Genomic DNA, 26850 nt, shown 5'->3' with positions numbered 1-26850 from the left:
GGCTGCCGTGTGTCTGAGCTTAAATAATCAACCAAGACACTGGTACGTTCCTGGGTGGCACTTTGGGGTGTTTGGGGTCTGTTCCCGCAGTGAGAAAGGGTGCAGGAGGCTGCGGCCAACCCAGGGCAAGGGGCAGAGCCCCCTGCTCCCATCCTGGGGATGCACAGGCCCCCCTGTACCCTCACTATGACTGAGTCACCCCAGATCCATATTAAATCCTAATTAGGTGTGGGAAGGATTGATTTTTGGATTTGTATGTGGCTAAATGGGAAGAGAGCTGGGCGGGGGGAAAGGTAGGGAGGGCTCGCTCGTGCTGATTGGGAATGACACAATGGGGAATAACGAGCCCAGCACGGTGGCAGCAAGGGCAGGAACCAGTGGGGCTGCTGTGGGGTGAGCAGGGCCCGTCCCAAAGCGGCTGGGTCTCTGCTTGGGGCTGGATGAGGCCCTGAGGAATAAAAGGGGAGCATCCCTTTGGAGGGGCGCAGCTGTGCCAGCAAGATACCGGGAGACATGGAGAGGGTGGCAAAAGCTTCCCCCTGTGAAGTGTGGCTTCAGTTTTCAGCAAAACCAGCCGAAAGCAACAGCAAAACCAAGCAGGTATGAAGGGGGGTGGGTGTGGGTGCCGACACCATCACCGTGTATCAGGGTCCCGCAGGAAAACCTCCGGGGAGCCGGTGATTTCTCCCGAGCAGCTTTGATCTCTGCCAATCCTTTCTAAATCCCGAGCAGCGTCTTGTAAATCTTTAATTACAAGAAAATTGCAACCTTAACAGTGAACACACAAACTGCGTTGATAAATATTTAAAATTGCCACAGCGACAGATCTGAGGGGATTAAGAAAAGATATATTGGAGTGACAGTTATTAAATGCTAGATCCCAGTAAATGTTACCCAGCAGATAAATAATGCAGGTCCCTGACAGCCGCTCGGCTGCTGACGATTTTCACGGCTGATTTGGGCAGGGGGGGAGGCTGGTGATGCTCAGCCCTGGGCTCTTCCCAAAAAGCCAAGGTGGACGGGAAGAAATGGGGGAGTGACGCGCAGCGTGCCCCGCAGCTGGGGAAGGGCTGGGAGCCGATGGCATCTCTCAACCCCTCGGCTCAGCAGCTCTCCCAGAAACCAATCCCACTGGTTTCTCCCCGTGCCAAGCAGCTGTGTGACTGTGGGGGTGCTGAGCACGGTGTGTGTGGCTGCAGGTCCTCCAGCTCCTTCCCCTGCATCCCTCCAACATCCCTGGGTTGGGCTTTGTTCGCTTGCTGTGCCCCCCACCCCCAAGCTCCTGCTGCCACCGTGTTCCTACGCCTCGGTCCCCTCCGCTTCCCTCACCTTTTTCCGTAAGTTTTGAGGTCACTGACTACATTTCCATTATTAAATTTCCAGTTAGCATTAAAGATTTATTCATTCACTAAAGGTAACCAGCAAAAAAGTTCATTATCCCTAATAGCCCAGGCTCCCCTCGCGTGGAGGGAACATGCTCGAAGGGTGAATTACCCCTGCAACCTTCCCGATAAAATATTGATCTAGAAAGTTGGTTTGTTATAAATAGGACAGCGGAGTGAGGAGAAAGTCTCCCATGACTGCCCCGTCCTAACATGGCCTGGGGACGGGTACAGGGTCTCTCCGCCAGCCCAGAGCTGCGGTGGGAGCGGTGCCTGACCCAGCGTCACTGTGTCCCTGCCACAGGGCTGTCCCCAGCCCCCACCCCATCCCTGGGGAAGCCAAAGACCCCCCCAGAGACAAGAGACATCCTGCTCCTCACCCCTTGCTGCCTTTGGGCTCAGCCTTGCAGGGATGAGGCCGGGGGGGTGGGGGTGCCGGTGTGGTTCAGAGTTAATTTATGGCGTGTTCTGCCGAACTGCGATAACGAAGCACTTAAAATCTAACGAGGGGGCTGGTCTGTTGGCCTTGCAGAAGCGCTGCTGCCCACCTAGTAAAGCTTTAATTGAAAGTGGAAGGGAACTGGGAGGCTCCCTGGTACAGAGAAACCAGTAAATATTTAATTTGGGCACAGCAATTACACAAACAAGGTTAAGGGAAAGGGGGAGAAGACAGATAAACGTAGCACCTGTGGAGCATTAAATCCAGATAAAGTCACCTAGGAGATAAATAAAATATCCTCTTCCAGCAAAAGCAAGGGATTAACTGCTTCCTTCCTCCGGGAGAGCAGCCGGAGCAGCTCCCTGTGCCGTCAGCTGTGGCTGCACTTCTGCAAGGGGGAGCCAGGCAGGGGCAGTTTAAACCTGTTACCCCTTGTCCTGTCACACCCTGCCCTTGGAAAAGTCCCCCCCAGCACTGGAAGGGGCTCTAAGGTCTCCCCGGAGCCTTCCCTTCTCCAGGCTGAACTCCCCAACTCTCCCAGCCTGTCCCCATGGCAGAGGGGCTCCAGCCCTCGGAGCATCTCCATGGTCTCCTCTGGACTCGCTCCAACAGCTCCGTGTCCTTCTGCTGTTGGGGCCCCAGAGCTGGAGCAGAACCGCAGGGGGGTCTGAGGAGCGGTAAGCGATGCGTTGTACCAAAGGAGAGTAACACCCCGAGCTCGAAGGGCTGCGTCGGCGCGGGTGACAACCCCCCAGCTAACGGCAACAACGACGAGCACTGTGGCGAGCTCATTGGCTCGCTCGCGCGTTCTTCTTGGCGATACTGATTTCAAGAACGTGGTTTCCACAGCAAAATAACAATCGGTACCACTTGTACAGCTCTTCCCACGCTCAAAGCAATATGCAAACGTTTACAGGCCGTTGGAAGCAGCTCGCTGCATCCCTCCAGTAAGCAGTCCTTCCTGATTTACCACCGGCTCAGAGGATGCTGCGGCACAGGGATGCCTCTGGAGCTGTGCAGGGAGTGCTCGGAGGGCATCAGGGCCACGAGGCAGAGTACCCCCGTCTCCTTAAACAGAGCCCGAAGGCAAAGCAGAGGGAGGCTTTCCAGGAAGAAGAGCGACGTGGGGATCTAGGAGCCCCCCACCCAGCCTTCACAGGAGGCGGCTCGGCCCCTGCAGCGCTTCCCTCCTCACCCCCAGACCCATCGACGCAGGGGCTCACGCTGGGTCCTTTCAATCCCCGTCCAGACCTGCCGCTGGGCCTCTGATCCCAGTTTCCAACGGGGTGGCCGTTTCAATCTTGAATGTAATGAGGCTTTAGCTGTCAAAAGAGAAAGCTGCCTTTTCGTTTCCCTAAAACCGCCCCGGATCTGTGTGCCCCTGCGGCGCGGGTTTCCCACTGCCCTTCCTCGCCGCAGCCCGCTCCAGCTGGAGACCCCAGCACTCCCAGTCTGGGCTGGCGGCTCACATCGGATCGGCCAGGTTTGAGAGCGTTTATTTCTCCCCATGTCCACGCGTAGGTCCCTGGCAATCCTGGGAAAGGTGTTTGGATGCGGCAAGACTGTTTCTTTCCAGCCGGATTCTGCCCTCCGTCACCCCGCGGCAGAGGAGGAAGACGCGCCGCTGGCTCCCAGCAACGGACTGAAGAGCGCAGGCTTCAGAGGGTGCTCCTGCACAGACCTGCAGCTGCTGAAGGGGCTTTGGGACTGCCACAAACAACCCCCAAAAATCGTTTTCCTACAAAAGAAGGTGAGGGGAAAAAAAAAGGCGGGATGGTGGAGGGGCTTCAGAGGGCAGAGGCTGAGTAGGGCTGGAGTACCGAGCCCCCGGCTACCCAACACAGAAGGGCATCCTTTACTCTGCTAAGACACAGAACGGTGTTTCTTCCCCACCGAAACACATGGTGTTTGCACCTGCCTGGGAGATGAAACGCTGTCGTTTCCCGTATGAGAAGCAGAGCTGCCTCCTTTCAGCAGGCCTCTGGTCAGCCTCCCCCGTTCAGAAATCAGATTCAGAGGTGATACACGTTGTTAAAGCTGTGAGGGTTGGTTTTACGTGCTCTGGCAGAGCTGCCGTTCACCCAGGGCAGGCAGAGCGGGGAGAGGGGACGGGATCTCACCAGCACCACACAGCCCCTGGCGAACAGGAGAGATGCAGATGCTCAGCTTCATGCAGCTCCTGTGCTCTGGAGTGCAGTGGGGCAGGTTGGTTTTGTCGGCAGAGGGCAAGGACAGGTTACCCAGGCTGTGGGGTCAGAGTCAGAAACTTCCCTGTGAGCTTAGGACTGGCAGAGGGCACCAGCAAGTCCAACTGCTGCTCTTAGGGCTGCTGCAGGACGGGATGGCAGGGGCTGCGGGGTGCAGGACGGGATGGGAGGGGCTGTGGGGTGCAGCCCAGCTCTCTGCCAACAGGTCACCCTGTGCACCAGCCCTACCTTGCACAAACAAAGGCAGGGAACAAGCAGGGGCAGCTGGGCAGGACCATAAATACAACCATCCCCATGTCAGGGAAGGGGGAACTGGCTGATACTCCTCTGCCGATGCCACAGGTGGAGTTTCACTGTGCTCCTACAAAGCAAAGATGCTCTTCACTAGGAAGCAGCAGCTCCTCCCTGGCAAGCAGTAAATCACTGCTGGGTGTGCGTGGGGCTGGTTTACAGCACAGAGGAGCAGAGCGTGCTCATGTCTTCCTCCCGATTCCCTGCACCGTAAACAGAGGGGAAATAAGGAAAGGCAAACCCCAACCTTGGGACTCGCGTCCCTCAGTGTAACCTATGTCTGCCAGCTGTAAAGGCCAGGTACGTTCAGCCTGGAGACAAGGAGAGCTGCCAGGGAACAGCCAGCATCCTACCCGGTGCCACGCACGGCCGGCGGGTGCCCTCTAGTGAGCTGCCCATCCGGGGAGCTCTCCATTCCCAGGGATGCTTCCATCCCTCACCCAGGACAAAAGCTGGAGGCACTGCCACGAGCAAATGGTGTGGTGGGTGCACCACCCGGGAATCTGGAGCAGCTACGGGACCGAGGAACCAGGTTAAAAACAACCGGTATTTTTATCAATCTGGCTGGGGAGAGGAAGCCCAAGCTGCTCCCCTGCTGCCCTTCCTGCTTTTCCAGACAGGCAGGTTTGTGCTACAGCCCCAACCCAAAGTGCAAGGCAGATGCATCTGGAGAGGGATGGGAGGCCGCTCCCTGCCTGGAAAGGCAGGAAGATCCCAGGCTGCTTAACCAGCAACAGGCCTCCGCCGGAAGTTTCTCCGCGAAACGCAGCGTGAATGAAAAACTAAACATGCGTTATCATAGAATGCGCCCAATTTAATTAAATTCGTTACTTGCAGAAAACTAAAAAACAGGTCAATTTTGTGATACGTGCCTTTTTGAAATAGTGCAAACACACAGACGTTGTGCAGCGAGCGCGCCTGCCCGTTACCGTGGTGACCGTGTGGGTGTGCATCCAGGCGCAGAATTATTCCGAGCAAGAAAACTATACCTGGGAACAACGGGCTGCAGGGAAAGGTGCTGGGGAAACCCAGCAGGAAATCGCTCCTTCCAGCACAACAAGTCTTTATCTTTGCCAGAGGTACAACACATTCCTTCGGGTATCTCCTCAGGCTGAGCCTCAGGGGTGGCTGCGTCTCGGAGACTCGGAGACGCTGAGGAATGAGCTCAGTGGCTGCGTCTCCCAGGAGCACCCGCTCGGCGTGGCAGGCACGGGGTGTCCGCACGGATGGATGCGTGGGCAGCAAGTGCAGGTTACCAGGGTGAAAGAGCAGAGCAAAACGGGGCTGCAGTCACAACAGCCGCCTGTATGCGTCATCATAAGGTGCAGAGAGCGAGGTGACGGGATGTGTGACCCCGCTTGCGTTCTGCTGGCCAGGCACGGCTGTGGTCACAAGCAGGGTCTCACTTGTTTTCAAAGCAGCAAGGAAATCTCCAGCCATTGTGGATAGACAGCCAAAGAAGGATTTCCAGAGCAGAAAAGCTGCTGTTCAAAAGTCCCCTGTGCTTCCAGACCTGTTCCAAATGCACTCCCATGTAACCTGTGGGTCTCGCTCTTGACAGAACAGCCTCGCAGTATCTCCTTTTCAAGGATCCCGGCGCTGCTTGCCCATGTCCAGGTGGCCAAAGAGCATGCAGAGGACTCTGCTTATGGACAAAGGCAGAACGGAGACCAGTGCCCTGGCTCTTTCTTCAACCACTTCATCACGGCATCTTCCACAACGGTCAGCCTTCACTGAAGGCCGCGAGTGAGAGCACTTCCAGGACTGGAAGACGGAAGTTCAGAACAGGCAGAGTGTGAGCAGGCAAAAGCAAGCTACCCTGACGGGCTTTGAGACAAGTTCCCACTCCATTTCCACTTCCATTTATCCAACTGCCACTTTTTCGCTGCGAGGACAGCTTCTCCGCAGCAGACAGCGCCTGTGCAGGATGGAGCACAGCCTGGCAAGCTGCGTTTCCCTCAGTCATGCACCCTACTAAATACGTAACACACAAAGCTCAGAGCTGTCTCTGTGGAGACACCCACCGTTCAGAAGATACAAGCTGAGGGAGGCTGCTCCAAAGGCTCTCTGTCATTCGTGCGGTGGCTTCGTTTGGGGTAAAGCGGCTCGATAATCCATCTCGGCAGAGGAAGGACACTGAGTTTTGAAGAGAGTGTTGAAGAAACGGCTGACGCACTGTGCGTGTCAGTAAAGAGTCGCTGAGAAGAGGCACTTAAACTGGAAAGGCTTTCAGGAGCAAATATATGTACCTCGGGCTGCCGATACGGAGTTTACACACACGTGTGGTTTCCCACTGTAGAGCACTACAGTGATCTGAACGGCAGCTCTACAGCTGCGCGCCTCGTGGTTCCCATGCTGCCCTTCAACACCCACCAACGTAGGAGGTCTCCTGGTTCTGGGGATAACTGGTGCCAAAACTGGCTGAAAAGCTGAGGGATCTAGTAAAGGAAACCTGACCTCCAGGTACTTGCGTGAGGCTACAACAGGTTCCTGTGGAACAGCAACGTCAGGGAAATCCAAACCAGTGGAACAGACCAACCTCTCTCGCCTGGGCACTGCACCGCGCTCAAGGCTTCTAACAGATGTGCAGCACTGACTGCCAAATGTTACCAAAGACCTCTTCTCTCATATTGCACTTCATAGTAAAACCACCAAAAGAGAAGAGTTGTCATCGCCACGAGGCACCGTGACGTGTTCAGGGACCCCGAGTTCACGCTCGCCTCGGGTGAATGCTCAGCTCCTCCAAAAAATGAGTTTCTGAGCTCGGACTCCACATCAACTGCTACATCTGTAGAGAAGGAAAGTAACAGCCCTGCCAACATCCTCTGCCCGCGACGTAGCGGAGTGCTTTGAGCTGCTTCAACCCACACCTCAACTCTGCACTTCCTAAGAAGCGTCAGAAGAGCAGTTCTTGGTAAATCGCTACTTATTTAGACTTAAATTAAAGCAATAAAAGATTCTTCTCCCCTCCTGCACCAAAACTCCATCCCCCCAATCCCCTCCAAGCAGCAAGCTGGGCAGTTACGGCTGCACGCAACGCGCTTGCGCTGCAATAGCTTATTCGTCTACGGGAAGGAAAATCAACTGTAACACTGCGTTACCTTACGTCCCTTATTTCACTTAACGCTAACGAAGAACGTGACAAAAGCAGGTTGTAAACACCGTGGTTGCACTGAACGAGAAGTCGCAAAGACTGTCAGGCTGGCAGTTATCCGGCAGATCCACGGCTGCACGCAACGCGCTTGCGCTGCAATAGCTTATTCGTCTACGGGAAGGAAAATCAACTGTAACACTGCGTTACCTTACGTCCCTTATTTCACTTAACGCTAACGAAGAACGTGACAAAAGCAGGTTGTAAACACCGTGGTTGCACTGAACGAGAAGTCGCAAAGACTGTCAGGTTGGCAGTTATCCGGCAGATCCGCTTCTTATCACCAACTGCCACACTGACACCGGCTTTCACTGAATAACGGAAGGTGCGTACGGATCTCAGGATCTTGTAGGGATATTCAACCCCATTACTGGGACTTAAACATTCTTGGCTAAATCACAGGCTTTTCAGTGCAGCCAGACCTGAACAATTCAGTACAACTGCTTTCTAGGAAAACACGTAGTTCTCAGAAGCAAAGGAGTCGAGGGGGAATTCACAGTATTCAGAAGTGCCACGAAAGTGCCACAACGCACCCTGCTGAGCCCGAGATCCTTACAAGGAAAGGAACTACCTGAAAAGGGAAGAAACTACCTGGCAGGAACTCCCTTCTGTGATTCTGGGCCGTAAGGCTGCTGATCTTAGCATGATTAAAGTGCATCACCAGCAGTTTAACAGCCCTTTACTTCAGGGAGCAGTAAGTCAGCTTTTCCATGTGGACCGATTCCCATGGACTTACAAATAGTGCAGCAGAACACCAGACGGTTATCCTCCTATTTCTAAAAGACAACTGTCAATAAAAGCCAACGACAATAGTCTAAATTAGAGCCAACATAGAAAAAATCCCAATATCAAGCAAAACATAAAGTGGATCTGACTTTTGGCAGTGACTGCAAATAGCACCTACGCCGCGCTCTCCGCGGAGAACAACACCGGCATCACGGTTCGCTGGGACCTTCTGCTGGGCAGGTTCTGGGGCCCCCTGCTCCTGCCCGGCCTGCTGAGGCTGGACCAGCACAAGGAGTGTGGAAAACAAAAGGGAATGGTCTAGAGAAGCACCGAGCTACGAGCACTGTCTTTGTTTTTTCTGGTTTTCAGGTGTAGTTCCTGCACCAGAGAGGGAATTCTAGAGAAGATGACAGCCCGGGGTTTATTTCACACACTGCACTCGAATGCCTGTTCACCTGAAAGGTGACAGCGCTACCGCTGCATGACGCAGGCCCTCCAAAGCCCCGGAGAACAGGAAGATCCGAACAGGCTCTAGGATATGATCTCAGAAAAGGGTTAGACGTTTCTAAACGGCAAGTTCTAGCAGAGTTAACAGCCAGCAGAGCACCCGTGCGTCGCTCCGAAGGACAGCACTGCAAGCAGATAGGAAGCGTTAACTCACAGGGGAAGAAAATCAGTGGGAAAAATTAAAAGCACTAACACCAAGCCCAGCCCACAGACTAACCACCTGCAACTGGTGGTTTACAGGAATTAGTTTTTTCCTTTTAAAGGCCCAGATCCTGTCTTTAAAGCCACACCACACTCTACAGCGAGCACCTTCTCTCTAGGCTGGCCTGATGCGATGAGGCAGGTAGAAACTGCAGTGGTGCTGCCAGCTCAGAGCTGTGAGACCATCCCAAAACGTGCACTGAGCTGTTATCAATTAATTCACCTGGCAGGCCAGATTCTGAGCTAATGCTGGATGGGCTTCATCAGGGCGGTGCAAGGTGACACAGAACTACTTGAAAGAATAATAAAAAAAGAATTAGTAGAAATCAAAAGATCCAATAACAAAGTACAACACTCTGTTTTTTGTCCTCTGACACGTGACCTGAGATAGTTACAGATTAAAAGTTTGGGAGAACTTATTTCAAGCCTGGGAACAAGAGGACCTTCACCTTATCCAACAAGCTTACGGTAAACAGCAACAAAAAAAAATATCAGAAACCAGGTTATTTACTTCTCCCTGCCCTCAGAGGAACTGACCCTTGGAGAAATGGCTTATCTAAACTGCAAACACCTTGGTCTACCCCTCCCTCCTGCCCCTGCATACATCTATCTCAGACACAGACCCCCCTCAGAAGCATTGCACAGGGATTGACTTCCTGGAGAACAACATTCCAACAGCCAAAGTTCTAACTCTTCCCAAAACTTGTTTTCTGCAAGGACCAGCTGTCAGACTGAGAACCCTAGTGACACCACTGAGCTGAAATTAAGAAGATTTAGACAACTGCAAGGCTAGGGCGTCGATACCAACATGCTGGTCACTCTCTGCTCCATAGGGGCTGTAATTTAAAGGGACAGTGAAAAGCGGACGCTGCTTGTTTTAACCTAGAGGAATTCTGTGTTCTTGGGCAGATTTGAAGCTTAATTCTCTTTGGTATTCACCGGCAGAGCTCTGGAGTTAGGGTTTGTGTGAGTGCAAGAAAACCTGTGTGCTGTCTTTTGGTGGTGAAGGCCTGAAACGGCCCAACTACCCCATAAAGATCCTGATCACCATCTCGATGTCTTTCCTGCACACGGGGCAAGGTGATCTCTTTTTCTTCAGCATCTTTGCACACTTGAAACAGGCCACAAGGTGAGCAGTCCTTCCATGGACAATATTCCCATCCCGTGGTCTGTGATGGCACAAGAAGCAAGGATTCAGTAATTTTTTTATACTCTCTAAAGACTGTATTTCTTCCTCCTTTTTATGCTCAGCGAAATGCAACAGCGACTCCTTGCTTTCACACTTTCGTGCCAAATCCAAGGACTCAATAGAGCTGCAGGGATCCACCCGTGATTTCTTTTCTGCTGCGTACAGGTCTCTGGGTTGGCCAACTGGAGCAGAAATAGTCCTTTGGCAGTCCGGGACATCTATCCCTCTCTCATCATTTCTGTTTTGCATAGCATCAATGTTGGACAGAGAAAGAGAATGAACCAGTTTGGGACAATCTGAGTACCAGTCTTTCCGTAAGGCCCAGCAGCGGTAACAGTACCGTTTGCCTGGAGAGTTAAATTTCTTGCATTTGGAGCATTGCCAGCAGTCCTGAGGAATGAGGGAGGCAGACAAAACCAGCAGCAAGTTAGCGTATCCTTGCCTATGACTCGTTTCCTCTACGCAGGAAAAGCAGCAAAGAAGCTTCATCAAAAAAGGACATTTATTACCACGTATAAGCCTGCAAACGCACGATTGCTGGTTTGATTCTCAGCACCTCTGAAAGCCTACAGAGAATTTGACTGCCCCTGTGCGTTCTACACATCCAGATCTCTCAAGCGTTAAAATCCATCCTTCCTTCCTCCCAGCCTTCAGCACTCTGGAAGAATACAATGTTCTCCAGCTGTGCAGTTTATTAAATTCTCAGTATCTTACTCTAAATTCAAGTGTAGAGCTCCTGGAATCAGTCAGGAATATTATTTCCCAGACTCACTAACCACTTAGCATCTGTTGAATCTGCACAAGTCGTATCAGCTTACTTGATTACCCCACACAGCAAGGGCAAGAGCTGCCCAAGTTCAGAGCCGTGATTCAGCTGTCCAATGCCAGGGACACCCTCATTTGTCAAGCGTGCACAGCCTAGAAAATTATGCTAAAAAACGTTGGTGCCATCAGCTGCAAAGAGGATTATGATCCGCTTTTGCTGACTTCCAACGAAACCTCGAAAGGCAGCCGGCGGGACCGGGAGAAAGAGGACAGATGAAAGAACCCAAATTTGATGTCGCTCGGTATCTGCTGTGAGGGAATTGAGAAGTAGTGGGGAGGGGTGACAACCCAGTAATCACTGCTTATTCTCTCTTTCCACCTTTTTCATTTAAAGAGGGAAAAGAGCTGCGGCCTGTCCCTAGAGCGGCACTGCAAGGCCAGAGGCGTTACACCAGCAGCACGCTGGCTCCTGACAACGGCTGACACGTATCTCAGAAAAACGGGATGAGGTGAGATCCTCGTCTCACCCCAGAGACCGCCACAAAACAGGCGACAGCTTCAGAGCTGGCCTGGACACCCAGAACTCAGAGTGCCTCATCCTGGCACAGAAATTTCCACTAACAGGTTTTGAGTGTGAGCACTTCAGTGACTACAAAGTGCCTACTTTAGATTTCCGAATCTCTGCCAAGGGCAGATTTCCTTTCAGAGGACAATACAGAATTAACCTTGTTAAAACACACATGGATGTTGTTCATACTAACTTCATGTAGCATTAGACTGACCATGCTGGAAACTGAGGGCCTAATAGTCATCCACTTCCTGGGGGTGTGAAGAGACAAGTGAGTCAAAAGCCAGCGGCTGCTCGTGGTGACATTGCCCTGGCACAAAAGGCACGAACGATGGAGAAACAAGGAGCCTCATCTAGTGAAAAAACCCTTCTAGCTCTCATAGTGCCACCAAAAAGTGGCCAAAATCATGGAAGTTCCGGGCCTGCTCTGTGGCCAAGAAACACACGTGGTGGCGGCTGTGGACCAGGTGGGTCAGAGCACCCACAGGCTGCCAGCGCTCAGTGCCCATCCAGTTCAGAATTTAGCAGAGCCCTACCCAAACCAAACCAGGTCAAGCCAACTTCCCTACCCTCCTTCACCTAGGTTACTAGAAGGCTTTTTTGGGTTGATCTTTTGCTTTTTTTCAGCCTCTGAAACCCAGACAACCCAACCTTCTGTCACCACAACCAGCAGTAGCTGTAGGAGTTTTTCCAACTACAGCTGGGATGCAGCACACTCCAAGCAAGGAACGCTGACCTGAAGGATGCCTACCTCAGAAGTAGCTTCTGTGTCTGTGTCATCACTTAAGCACTGAGAATCCTCAAGGTCATGCAAACATGCATCCTCGGTCACCTGGAAAGAGAGGAAATGTCACTAGAGAAGCGCAATAACCTCTATTTACCATGCACTTGGCACTGTATACCAAAACTCAAATGACTATATGATCACCATGATAATTAAGTCATTTCTGTAAGTGAATGAAAAGCCATTTTATATATCTATTCCAGAACATTTTTAACTGTTGCTGGGCTGGTTTAGTCATTATTTGCTTGTAGTCAACTCATGCCTCTTGTTGGTGCACACAGGAATCATTCAGACACATCCATACCCGAGTGGTGCTACTAATTTCCATGGACGAAATCCTGAACTCGATCCTTTTAACACACACTTGATTAATTACTCGTGACCAATCTCACTACCAGCTCAGCCAGCAGACTCAGGCCTGCCTGTCTCACACTGAACGCTAACACAGCGTAAACTCTTTTCCTCCCCCAGTCTCTTCATTTATTAGTCTTGCAGATATTGGCTAGAAATACAGCAAAGTTGCTGCTAGAGTTTTAATTAATTTTGTGCTTTGAAATTACACGCATTTAAACCAAAATCCAAGCAGACTGACTATGCAGGAAAGCCATCACCCCACGTAACGAATGGTGACAGCCTTTTCCAAACGTAAACCCTGGGTGGTTACACATCTAGCTCCTCCAAAACAAGCACAGCACCCCAAGATCAATTAAACAAGGCCAACCCGTGGATCACACGCACGGTGGCTGCTGGAAGAGGTACCTTTTTGTCACCTTCTTTCGCCTCCTCGCACTCAACCGTCTCCACCTTGACTGTGGCGCTGCTCTGATCCGACGGGCATTCGTTGAGGAACCACAAGTCATCAGTAGTATCCGAAACAACGGCAGTGTCTATGTCCTGGGGGAAAAGAAACAGGAGAGACCAGTCAGAGCTCAGGTTATGCAGCAGGAGTAGCAACACCACAGCCATCGCCGCAGCCAGTGCCTCTCCCCTCTTCCTCACTAACAGCCTTCTCGGCCCTGGGCAGCTTCTCCAGTCACCCATGGGAGCAGGGGGCAGCTCTCTACTCTCAGACACCCCTTTCTGCAAGCAGCACTATGCTTCTTCCCCTTGCTAGCTGGCCATACAGCAGCTGGCCACCACGCTACAGCCATCTGCACCGCGCCAACAACCTTCAACCCAGGAGAGGGGCAGCTCCTGAAACACAACCAACGCTCTGGAGTGCGGGACCTCCAAGGGCTGGACACAGCCTTCGGAGAGCGCCTAGGTTATCTGAGAACACTAGAGGTAACCAACCACCTGATGTGAAAGGCTGGGACAGGAACACACAAGGGAGAGGCTCAAAATCCTGGAGCGGGAAGGGGAAAGAAAGAAAAGTATTTTATTTACTTGGAACGCAAAAGAGGAGAGGAAGAGAATACAGCGCACCTATTTTAAAATGTCTACACACCTGGTTAGTCTGAATATCTGTTGATCCATTACTTCTGGACTTGTAATTGCTTCTGAGGTTGCCTAAAAACCACCATGGAAGACCAGCTACATCCCATTCCTCAAACACTAGGTCCAGCTTAGGCTTCTTGCTTTTAGAGAGGTTTTCTATTAAGTCTTTGTCTGTAAGAGCCAAGTAGAATCTAAGTCACGCCACACCTACATTATTTAAGAGACTAGAAGAGAAAAATTTGGCCCCATCGGACTTTAGAAATCTTTCTTGCTCCTTCTTACAGCCAGTTACTGCTGAGAGGGGTCTGTATGAGTGTACTGGGATATTAGACCGGCCACACCTCTGTGCTCGTGTGTGAGCCTGGCAGAGTAGTCACTGCACAGCCAGCGGAGCTCAGTGGAGCATCCCAGTGCTCCCAGTAGCTCTAGAACCGTGCGAATTCCCCTTAGCATCACCTTACTTTTCAGAGTCAATGCAGAAACATGAATGCCTCTTTCAGAGCTCTAACCAAGTCAACACTGAGATTTCTTGAGTGACTTAAGATGCAGAAAGAACTGGTTGGAATTTAGGTCAAATTTCCAGTGATGTGAGCTCCTGAATTCCCAAACCAGGCTCAAAATAGGAAGCTGGAAGGTAAGAATCCATCCTCCATTGCCCTAAGCTTCAGCCTCCTGTTTAGCCTGTGCAGTTTAGTCTATGATCCTAAACTCAGCAGTCTGAATTTCAAGATAACCTTGAATCTCTCTCTCTTCAGTGCCAAGAGTCTCAAAGGCACAGACAAGGACTGTTTCTACCTCTTTTGTGCAGGCAGCCAGGAAAATATCTACCGCTCTTATTTGATCTGGTAATACCCACACTTGCAAAGAAGATTTGGTTTTACAAATTAAGTTCCTTGATATGAGGACGACGTGAGAATAGAAAGTAGAAAAACAGGAACATCGCTTCCATAACATCAGAAATCCATATGAGTGAACCAGCCAGAAATCCCCAGACATTAAAACAAAGGAAATGTCTAAATATGAAGGAGCTGTATTACACTTAAGCTGGATAGGAAAAAAAATGCCATGGTTATTCAGTTCCCTGATTGGTTTGGATGTAATGACTGCAGACGGCTCAGGCTGTGTTCTGTGTAATCAGGGGAGGGAGTCCCTTGGGAAGATAAATAGATACAAGTATAATTTCAACATTTAAAATACCCTTCAGCAAGGTCTGTAAGATTTTCCATGGCATTGTTTAGTGATAGATGTGCTTTTGGGGCTTAACCTGACATTTTATTCCAAGTGTTTGTTTATTTATGAGACCAAATACCCAAGCTAGAAAACACTTCTATCATAAAATACCTTTAGTGAACATTTGCAGTTCTCTCAATCTTTAGCATAAACCGATGATTTTTAAAGATTATATTCCACAACGGGTTTTTATTAGTCTCCCAACACCCTCCTCCAGCGTTTTGCTGACGCAGAGCTCAAAGCGTCACGCTGGAGAAGGAGCAGAAGAGCCCATACACGCCGTGTTACCGCAGCAAAGCTGGCGCTCACCTTCGTAATTCTCACATTTTTGCTCCGAGGTAGACAAAGCAGAAGCATTGCTCTCACCCTCCATGGTGACGGTGTCAGAACCTTCTTCCCGGCTAAACTGTATGAAGGAAAAACCAGATGTTAGTCCACCAGAGCTTATAGGGACAAGGGGATGTAGCACTTCCATTCCAGTCACCAGCTGCAGTACAGGACCAAGAAGTTATGAAAAGAAATCAAAGTGTCTGAACAAAAAGTGCACACTATTAACCCTTTAAGAAGGCTAATGCATCTGTAATCAGCACAAACAATACACTTGCAACCTAGGAAAAACCTTAACGTTGGCAAAAGTCCAAAAGTTGCCATCTTTAATGCAGTGATACTGTGATCTGTGTGACTCTCTGACCCCCCGTGTGAACAGACACCTCCCAGATCAGACCACCTTAATCCCAAAACATACCAGTTTGAACGAGCAAAGATTTTTCCTAGGTTTCCGATTCTGCCTGAAAGCTACTGAAAACAATCCTACTAAACACAAAACTTGTTCACACATTTTAGAAAGCTTAATTATTTGGCAATTCCTACTCAGAGAGGGGATGGGAGAGAGGGCTGGGGGGGAGGGAAGACATGAAAATACAGAGCACGCTGGAGGAACTGAGGACTAGAAGTGCTACACCCCAGAGAAACGCGCTCAGAGACTGGTACTCTGTTATGAAGAGAACAGAGAAGGGTCACTCTGTCCCTGCCCTGTGGACTCCAAGAACTTTTCAGGAAGGTGAGGACCTGGCAGCCAAGCAGCACAAAGTTCTGGCAGTCCACCATGCACAGGTACAGAGAAGGGGCACTCTGTACAACAAAAGAAACCACCAGGCAGTGGGTTTACCTTCAGCTGGTCTTGGCTTGGCTTATCGACGCTCTGTTCCTGTGCCAGACTCTGTGCAGCATCTAGATGGCAGGTAAAACAAAAGAAAAAACCTTCCCTGGTAATAACCATTCTCACAACACAGAGGGTCTTCAGCAAGCAACCAACGAGCCAGGCTTGGCAGACCTCTACGTCTCAAGAGAAACAGAACCCTTTCTTCCTTCGAGAGCTGGCTACTGGCTAGAGAGGCACGACTCCAGCATTCCCCAGGCGCTGCTAGTGACATACAGAGGCTTTCGCCTAAGGAACTGTGCCTCCTCAGAGAGGAAGCTGGATGAAACCTGACAGCATGTAAGAACCGCCTTCCCGATGTGAAAAACTACTCTTTTTCCTACACAAGTTCCTTTTTCCCGTCGCAAGCTCTAGGTCCTTTACACAAGGTGTGCACGGAGGGCGAAACCCAGAGCAACAGCAGAGTGGGGATTCTCACTTGAAGGCTGGACCAGATCCACGCTGAAGGCAGAAGAGTGATTTTTATAAACACTGGAGGACACCCTCTTTCAGCTTATGCTGAGAGAGGAAAAACCATCTTTAAGAAAAGGGTGTGGGGATGTAGAACGATGACTAGGCTGAAGAAGGGAAAGTTCCATGCGTGGACGTGCAGCAAACTCTTTTCTGGGAGACTGGGTACACATCCGTAACACAGTTTAATCCAGGCGGTTCTGCTGGCCCCAAGAGTTAATGAAAAGGCCAACCTAAATAGCAAGAACAATCAAATTAACAGAAACCTTTCTACATAATAGGAGATCTGCACCTAAGAAGCCTACCCTCTCAACAGAATGACTTGCTAGAGAACAGAAGACGCAAGGATGGCCCGTTTGCACCACCTTTCAATTTAGCAGAAAAATGCCTTGCTGAACGCCAGGCAGACACGAACAGTCCGATTCGCACCATGAATCACAGCACTGATGGGGAGACACTGAAAACTGCTGCTACAGGCAGAAAAGTGGACCGCAAAGTGGTCCGTAAAACAGGCCAAAGCACAGGACTGCAAGACGGCGTGGCTCTGTCCCATAGTCGTACCGCTCCATGCACTGGTTCAGCTTTTCCTCCCTCCCGTCACCCTACAGCCTCTGCAGTCACTGACTGTTTAATACCTGGAGGAAAACAGAAGCCAATGGGCTTACCCAGAAGTGCTTTGGCTCTGCAGGAGCATTATAAGAGGTGAAGACTTCTAACACTTCATAAATAATGCAAACAAGCCTTAAAACCCTGCAGGAAAAGACACTTAGCTTACTGGAAGGCCTTCTTTTTTGAAGCCAACATAATCTGTACAAAATGTCCTTCAAGTGAGGCATTCCTAAACACACCTCATGTGAGATGCAAGGGAGCCCAGCCATCACGCATTCCTAAACACACCTCATGTGAGGTGCACAGAGGGAGCCCAGCCATCGTGTAAGAGTTTAGCCTTTATTAGCAAGATGTCACTTTTCTTTCTACAAGTGTTCTTAAAGGAAGTGGCCGAGTTAATCTGCAAATGATGTGCTGATAAGCACCGATTTGGCTAATGAATACAAGCAGCTATTAGAAAACCTGAAACATCGAGAGGTCTTTAAGCCCTGTGGCACTTCTAGTTATGCTGATGAGGTGATGGAAGGAAAAGCAATACCCAGAGTCATCCTTCCTACGGATTTGTCACAGGTCTGGTCTGCCAAGCTTGTTTCGTTTCACAGTCACACACGTACACAAGCAGACACGGTGGCATAACTCAGCGCTCACCTCCCTAAAGGAACAGCATTTCCTCTGGCGGGTTTAGGAACAGTTACACCATGACTGGCCCGTACACGCACACCCAGCCGCACGCGCACACCAAGCCAAAGGGACAGGGCAGCGGAGCGTTTTCGCTGGGCTCCTCTGCTCTCCACACACACTGCCTGCGGGGAAGAGGCCAGGGCACCACCAGCGAGGGAAACCACACTCACACAGTTATTCTGGAGGGAATGTGTTCAGGCGAGAGTCCATTTAGGAAGATTCTTCTACGTGGAGAAAGGAGGGAGACCTGGAGGCACCAGTATGTGGCTCAAAGCAGAGGACTGAGCAGTTTAGGGCCATGTTTTCTCAGCTTCTACATTTGCACAAGCTTTGATGTGCGTGTGCAAAATCAGATTAAGCCCTTATGAAGATCTAAGGCCGTATGACCTGCTTAGAGGTACAGCGCAGGACTCCACAACTCTCCCAGAGCAGCTCCCTCGGGATACTCAGGCTTGTGGGTTCCTCAGAATTTTTTTTTGGTGGGAAGACTACCCACTGAACAATGGGAACTGGCTGCAAGGAAGCCATCAGCTGAGATTAACTAAGGAATAAATGTAATTTGTGACCGAAGGACTTTTGCTGCAGATAGATTTGGTTTCGCTTATGAGCTGGGAAAGTGACAGTGACCTTTAAAGGTTCAAGTGTTTTATTCAAGTCCAGACCTCTTCGGCATGCAGAACTAAGGCTGGGCTTCCAGCACTCTCATATTCAGCCTCAAGACTATGAAAGTATCAAACGAGGTGACAGCGAGGAGTCACAGCATGCTATGAAACTGAGAAAAGACTGAGAAATCAATGATCGGGATGGGATACTTCAGTCAGGTTGATCTGTACAGCCACAGTACTCAGCCCTGTCAGCGTGCTTCCAGCCAGACTGCGTCTGCGGCTCTGAGGTTTGGCCACGTTACTCAAACAGGTAAGCGATTTCGTATCACAGCTACTGATGGTGGACACACAGAAAAGACACACACTCCAAGAGATTGTCTCGTTAAAGCCTTCAGCAGCAGTTTGTTCCAACTTCAGAAACATTTCTCTTTGTGAGTATCATTACTTACCCAAGTTACAACAACACTACATTGAATATACTTGCCCACACTGTGACAAACCTACCTGCTATTGCAGCAGAAGTCAGGTTCCGTTTCAACATGGCATAGACTGGGCTGTGGGGAAGAAGCGACAGTTGAGCATTCTCACAAATCCAAACTGCATTCCCCCTTTAAACCAGGGACAGAATTTCTCTTATTATCCAGAGATGCGGGAAACCGCAGTGTTTTTCTGCCACTTCCGAATGCTTGCTACAGTGAAGTCTAGCTCAGAACTTAGCTGAAGGATGCAGGATTTAGCTTAAGTGTGAGATCAAGGGCCTAAGAAGACGCAGAAATAAAAGGGGGAAAAGCTGGCACCTTGAGCAGCTCCACGCCTGGACTGTTCAGAAGCAGCTCTTCAAAGGAGCTCAGGTCAAACTTGTCCAATGCAACACCAATAAAGCACCAAGCAGGGCACTTGGTATTCGTGGAGGTTCACACGACAGTGAGCAGCAACAGCGACACCGAGAGCCTCGTGCCTCAGCAACCTCTACAATACAACGTACCCCAGAGGCCACTTCTTCCTACCTTGGATCTTTTACAGAGAAGCTCTCCAGTCCCAGCAGTTCTCCCAGCTGATCTCCTCCACAATAGACCATGTGTTGCTGCCTTTTGTCGTATAGCTGCCTCACCATTATATACTGTCCTAGGTAATGCATAACCTGTGGATACATAACAGACCGTTAGCCACACCCCGCGCTTCAGACCAAACCACCAAAGGCCCTGGAAATCTGCTTTACTTTATGATACCTGCCTCCTGCCACCCTACAGTGTGTGTGACATACTGCCTGCTTTTAATGCACATCTGCAATCTGTCGGTGCCTCCCAGCTGAGGGAGAGTTACGCTTTACCACACTGCCGTGAGGTTTGTGACTATTAACCCCTGACAAGAAGGAAAATTGAGTGGAAGATGGATAAACAGAAGTCACCCTGCTACACTAAAACGCAACACGGGCGAGAACGCTTTTATCGGGGCAATCTCCCTCCGTGAGAGCTGCAGGCGGAGGCTGCTGCTGTTCAACTCAGAGTAGAGAAGAGAAGGAAATAGGTGGGGAGGAGGCAGTTATCTCCAGGTATCCCTGGTTAAAAGAACAAACTATTGCTAAAGGATGACCACAAATTACAGTGCTGCTCCTCAGGAGACAGTTTGCAAGATAAGCGCATTAGTATCACAAAGGAGGATGGAGAGGAAACGTCCTCAGAGAGCGAGCTACAGCGCGGAATCCAGAGTACCCGAGGAGAAGGGAAGTACTGGAGCACAATACAGGCAGGTTCCAGCCCCTATTACCCACCACAGTGACCTTCCTGCACGCCGGCATCACCAGAAAGTTGCTAACAGTACTCCATTCACCGCAGGAAAAAATGACTTAACCGAGCTACAGCGTTATCTACCCACGTAACCTGCATTTAACACTCAGCTCCCCCCATTGAAGCCATTCAATTTGGCTTTGCAAAAAAACATTTTAGAAGCTAAATAAGTTATTTAAATGCATAAGTGTTTAAAATAAGTCACAGGGCTCTGCAGAAATATTTGACACATTCATAATGAAAACCCACTGCATTTAATTCTTTGCAGACAGGACACTCCTGTAAATCACAGTCAGTGTCATTTTTTTTTTAATCTTGTACACATATTGCATTTTAATCTTAAAATAAATGAATTCACCGGGTCTCTTAGGTTTAGCTGACAAGCCGTTTCAAAGGAAAGGTAAAAGAAAAATATCAACTAGAATTCAATTTTTAAAGCTTTCGTGCACCGAGCAGAGACAATTGAACAGAGTCTCCTAGGTGCTCTTGGGAATGTTGTGATCCCCTCTCTCCTTCCTCCAGAGAGGTTTCTCATTTTCCAGGATAAATAATTTTCTTTAATACTTCACACTCCTCCTCCAGCCCTCTCGGGGGCTCCCAATACAATTTACGATCAACCAAAGTGCAACAGCCCTACGGGCAAGGTATCCCTCTTTCGCTTCAAAGTACAGAAAAATGAATAGCCAGTCCCATCCCTCCCCCACAGAGAGCCACCTCCCAAATCCCCAGGGTCAGGCAGAGGTTCAGTGTCGGGAAGCTGAACCCACCTCCTTCAGCGTGAAGGTGTCACCTTGGGCGCCGGCAGCCTGCAGAATCTTCAGAAGCGGCAGTTTGGGACGCACCTAGAACAGAAAGACAGCGGCTCGTTGGAGTGACACGGCGCAGGCCCCGGGTCACCCCTGGCACGTGCGCCTGCGTGTCACGGGTAACAAACCCAAGTCACCCTGCACAAAACCCATGCCAAGCACGGAGCTGGCAACCTCGGTATGAGCTGGAGGTGGCGGGGAAGCACTGCTGGCCTCAGGCTAACCTGCTGAAGGCTGCTGTTCTTTACCAGTAATGCACGTTAGAAGGACTGGAAATCAGCACAACCATTCTGACTCAAGTGCAACACAAAAACAGCCAAGGAATTTGGGCAGCCAGCCCTAAAGGCTTTAATCACACCCAATGTCCCATTAACTTTGATGTCATTCGGAAACTCAGACCCTTGGTACAGGAGTCCTAGACAGTGACTAACCAACTGTACTGAGTCATGTACTTCAGGGCAATGACGGTGCATTCGGGTCAAAAGCAGCGTGCCTGAGTTTTCAGTCAGCGCAGGGACCAAATCAGGTCTGCTCTGAACAGACCTCAGGGAGTTATGTATTCCTCAGGATCCATAAGCAGGCACGTAATAAGTCTGCATGAAACATGAGGTGTGGTTAATTAACACCAAGGATCAGAATCTGTACTTTCCACGGATCTCAAGTCATCAACCAAAATCTTTATTAAATATAAAATACAAAGCACCCTGGGAACGATGCGACTGGTCCACAACCCCTTTAGGTTTCGCCCACACACTCAAGCAGCTCTGAGTAGCAGAGGAGACAGATGATGCTGTATCAAGCAGCAGCAAGCTGTAAATAGCTACTTCCCCCTACGTTGCTACTTCCTTCATTCCACAAGAATTTTAACAATTCCTAGCAGAGTGCCACGACATGATCTGATGCCTTGTGTTCCCCCAAAACATCAGAAAGCCCCCGCTGCTCTCTGAATGCTACACAATCATGTAGGATGTTGTATACAATGCACGTGTTTCCACACTGAATCTCTTCCTCTGTTCTCCTTCTGTATTCGTATCAGACATGAACACAGCAAGATGTTTCAACCCGTCACGGGACAGAAAGTCCAGTCTTCGGCACACAAAATTCCTCGCTGTTTCCTCTACACTTTGACAAGCCTCATGCTCCCAAGACATGCCACCTGTGCCAGTAACGGCCTTCCCCTGCCAAGGTTAGGTGGGTTCACCTGTGTCTCGTGCCCACCTCTCCCTCCTGCCTATATAAATGCCATTGCAACCTCCCCTTCCTTTCCCAAGGACCAGAGCTTGCTGGGAACATCCCAGGAGCTGCAGCACTGGTTTTCCTGCACAAGGTAAGGAAAGGCTTTGGTTGCTTGTTGTGGATGTGGTTTGTCACTCAGCTACCACACAGTATCTCCTCTGTGTCTGGCTGCCTGTTGTCTCCTTATTATGCATGTGAAATGCATTTTCCAGAACAGCTCATGTCCAGCCCCGAGTCTCTTCCGCAAGAAAAGCTTTTCCACTAGGAAAAAAAAAGCTCAGCACAACTCAAATCACTGCTTGTGTCAGCACATGTCTTTAATAGGATGAAATTATGTGTTTGCATTCATTCACTCCCCTAATAACCACTCTCAAATGGATTCTGAAGTAATTCTGTATGTCTCTTTCTAATTAAAATAGTAACCTAGTTAGCATGACCACTTTAAAGCGGGCCCGTAGGTACTAGAGTGTTTTTCCAGCCCTGCCTAGGACACAGAGTGTTGACAAGCAATTTTTTGCTACTAATACCAGACCCTATTTACTTACATTTTCATGTGATGCTTAAAAAAAATAAGCATATACATCAATTCTGCACAGGACTTGGCCATGCTTCAAAATTTCTAAATTAAGCCTCAAATGGGAGGATCTCTCAAATTCCCATCAGCTTATTTCCACTCCTGCCACATCCCCTCATATCATGAAGATGTTTTTCATGATGAATTGGCTCTGGAAGATTGGATGCCTGTCTTGGAAAAACCTTCCTGAGTTTCAGACCAGGTTTCTCTGGTTATTGTTTGTGAATTCCTCTGGCTGGCTGCATGGTGTGACAGTGCCAGGCTGCTATACCCAAACCACACACCTGCTGTGCTGACCTTGGCTTGCAGCTACAACCACTTCTTGTTCCAGGGCCGCTTCAGGAATAGTCGATAACAGGAGTACTGAATGTTCAATGCTTACTTAAGCTGACTCAAAACAAGGCATGAGGATTCACTATTGACTGAACAAAGTTCAGCACACAAAGCTCCTAAACAACTGTCACCAAGTCCAGCACTAGGAGGAATGTTGGATGTGGAATTCTTCAAGCAGAGGTCTAGCACAAAAATATGCATTATACAATTTCTTATAGCCAGGTTTAACTGCTTTTTGCCTTCCTCCACCTTTAAAATATTCTTAAATTATGGATCTGATTATGAAAGCCAACAGAACTCCTTAGGATAAAAGCCCTGTTTCATCAGGCTAAATTGTTATTACTTCAGTGTACACAGAAGGCTTTGATTTGATGGGAGAAATCACAGCTGTAGTGAGGAGAAAGCCGTGAGGATAAGTGGGAGGGATAATTACCTGGTTAACTTGTCCGAGTGTGATTCTGCAGGCATTTTCAGCTGCTGGAAGCTGGGCAGAGCTTGAGGATGTCATTGTGGCAGTGATTAGCTGTTTGCAGCACAAACCTGTAAAGGAGAAGGGTTGTGCACCAGTTAAGATGAGAAATCTGGTCTTGAGTTTAACCACTTCCACTTCTTAGAAGCTTTGGGGAACTGTGTTTAAAATTAGCATTACACAGCTGTTGTTTAAGATATTCGTGCAGGACTAATGTCACTGTGGCCCTCAACTGCTCTGTCCAGACTGATCTGCTTTGTCCTACCCAAGCTGTGTCCAGCTGCCCAGGGAACAACTGGGGCAGATTCTCATGGACTGGGGCTGCTGTGGAACCCAGAGTGCTGTGACTGCCCATCCCTGAGTGACACAGCGTGGTGAGGGACCTGGGGACCTGCCAGCTCAAGGGAACTGCCAGTCTCCACCATGCAAAGCCTGGAAAGCCTTCAGTTGGAGAGAAGGGAAATAGAAGCTGAGTCACAATCAACCACAAAGGAAATCTTCACAAGACAGAAACCCCCTGATTGCCCAAAAGGAGTAAGACAGTGCTGATGGCAACCACTAACACATTCCTCTCTCCTTTTCCAGGCTGCAAACATGCTAAAGTGGCTGCAGCCTTCACCCCAGGCAACGAGATACAGGCTATAAATTAATAGTTTTAACAGCAGGTGAAACAATCCTTTCCTGGAAAGGAACAAAAGGGGAAGTCCTGCAGCTATTTGAATGTGTCAGGCGCTATCAGTTTCAGGATCCGCCCCAAGAGCACAGCTTCATATGCAGAATGATCTGTAATGACTCAGGTACACAGCACAATGCAGTTTAATCCACCCCGCACAACGGGTCTGCAAACTTCTTTAAAAGGAAAGGATGGTGTAAATTTAACCAGCCACTGGAAAAAAAAAAAAGGTGACTTGAACCTGCTAGAGAAAGAATTAAGTCTTAGCACTAAAGCTCAAACCCATAACCTGTAAAATTGCTGTGTCCTGCCCCTAGTTACAGTAAAATCTCTGTTTCAGTGTGAATCTGGCTGCATTTCTCCAGGCAGCACCCAAACCAGCCTGCAACTGGCAATGGTAAGGCATGAGAGGAACTGAGAAGTCATGCCTGGCTCCTGAATCTGCCTACGTAGATGCATCTTTGGAAAAGCTTCTACTTTGTGGAATCTAGGAGACGTGTCAACTTCCAAGGCCTGCAGGAGTTTAAATTAATTTGAACATGTGAAGCCAAAAACTTTCAAAGCAATGTCTAAGTAGTCTGGCACAGAATTTTCCAGATCCAGTCAATGAATTCACTATTACTACATCAGTTGTGAAGAATGTGAGCCAGTACGATGAGCTCCACTAAAAAAAATGAATGCCAGCAAAATAACTACATCTGTGCCTGAGGGATCTAACCAAAATCTTTGAGCTTTAGACCAAACAGGCTGAACAGCTACCGAGCAGGCAGCACAGAAACCTCAGCAACGACAGAGCTTCAGCACCAATTCGAGTTACTGACCACTGGCAACCCCCCCCAACCTGTTGAAAGGGACTTGATGATTTTGTCAGAGGGTCCTGATAGTCCTTCAGAGAAATGTAATGCTGTAAGAATTACCAGGCACTATGAGGAATAAAATCATCCCCAAAACCCAAGCACATCTCTAGGAAAGCTTGATCAAAGCATATCAAACATCCAGGTTGGTGAATAACCTTGAGAGCGACCAGACCTAGGCAGTAACTGGAAAATAAGTGACTTATAACAGCTAAACCCACTTCCATGTTATCAGTGTCTTAAATTTTAATTCGGATTTCAGCTTGATAACGCGAAGCACATTGCAACACAAACTGGCCCCAAGATCCTTTATACCAGCCGAGCTGTACTTTGAGCTGCAAAAATGTACCGACCTGGAACTTCCCTGCTATAAGGATTCTCACTAGGATGGGCCAGCTGCTCCTGCCTCTGCTTCCCAGGCTCCTGCCAAGGGTCTGCGGGTCCTGTGTGGGAGAGCAGCTCCGGAGGGTGCTGGGTGAAGCCTCTCCAGCTCTGCCACGCCTGGCTGGGCTCCCTGTCCTGCTGATGCTCTGAGTCGCTCTTTCAAAAACCGCTCCTGCCCCCAGCTCGTCTAGGCAGGAGAGGGAGTTGCTGAATACATCAGCTTCTGATAAGAGCTTGAGTTGGTGTGAAAAACAGCCAGCATTGGTGAAAGCAGTGGATTTCCTCCCCACCCTGCATTCCTGGAAAAGGACTCTGCCACCCCTGGGTTGAAAGTCAACTCAAGACCACTTTAACTGTTTCAATACCGGGTTTATTACAGAAAGGCAGGGGAGGCAGTGCCTTCCCTCCAGTCTTTAGATAATGGTATTTTCAGTTAAGCTTGTTCTCAGTAATACAAACTTCCTTTAATTAGAAATTAACCTCGGGGTTACTGAATGCCATCTTCCCTAGCGCCTAAGCCACGTCTGGGCTGCAGACACCCACAAGGTCGATGGAGGTAGCCAGCAGTCGTCCTGCCAAGACAGAAAGCATCACTTACCACCCTCTGTGCACAGCCTGGGAGAAACACAAATGGTGCAAGGTTCCCAGAGAAGCTTCTTGCTCGGCTACTTAACTTTTGCCCTGCAACTCTATTATTCTCCACCTATTTTTATGCCAAATATTGTCCCTCACAACCCTGGAAGCATCTAAGCTTGCAGCCAACAACGGAGCACTAGCACTCTAACTGCTGTTTCCCTCTAGAGCCTTGGAGCTACACACACTTGGGAATGACACTGGGCCAGCGATGACTGAGGAACCCATGAATCACAAAGGAGTCATGAACTAACCATTTTTCCACTTGAACATATGCTACAGGAACAAGTCATCTGCCTGGTTTTGTGAGTAAAAGTTCCTTAAGAGATCAAAACCCCACTTGGCCGCAGCTTTTGATGCTGGTAGAAGGGGAAAGGCTTGAGACAAAAGACCTTAACAGAGACAGAAGAGTGCAAGCCTAGGGTGCACCGACTTCTGATGGCAGTGTCTGAAAAGCTGAGGCTGAACTTCTAAGTTCAGACTTTGTCTTTCCTTAAAAGGAGACTTTAAAACTACAGTTTCTAATTTCTGTGCAAAGTGGGAGCACAGCAGGGAGGGCAGACTACACGTTATTGCTCAGCATCTCTGTGGGCTGGGTAAGGGCTCGCTTCAACCTTGGGTTAAGGTCTGACATCGAACCATCCTTTTTTGTGCTTTCAA

At 49.4% G+C, this 26850-nt stretch overlaps 1 protein-coding gene across 1 annotated transcript; it reads right to left on the bottom strand.

Annotated features, from left to right (window-relative positions):
- Positions 1 to 9928: 9928 nt before the first annotated feature.
- On the bottom strand, positions 9929 to 23685 carry MDM4 (MDM4, p53 regulator). Its single transcript, XM_010160863.1, is given in 12 exon segments — positions 9929 to 10483; positions 12178 to 12258; positions 12970 to 13104; positions 13504 to 13536; positions 13538 to 13555; positions 13658 to 13818; positions 15187 to 15283; positions 16046 to 16107; positions 18946 to 18995; positions 19449 to 19582; positions 20996 to 21070; positions 23611 to 23685. Coding segments are annotated over 12 exon segments (1476 nt in total).
- Positions 23686 to 26850: the final 3165 nt, after the last annotated feature.

This window comes from Eurypyga helias, unplaced genomic scaffold (genome assembly GCF_000690775.1).
Source record: "Eurypyga helias isolate BGI_N326 unplaced genomic scaffold, ASM69077v1 scaffold36621, whole genome shotgun sequence".
NCBI classification, from domain to species: domain Eukaryota; kingdom Metazoa; phylum Chordata; class Aves; order Eurypygiformes; family Eurypygidae; genus Eurypyga; species Eurypyga helias.
Note: the sequence above shows the minus strand (reverse complement) of the source record. Positions and strands in the feature narration are given on the sequence as shown.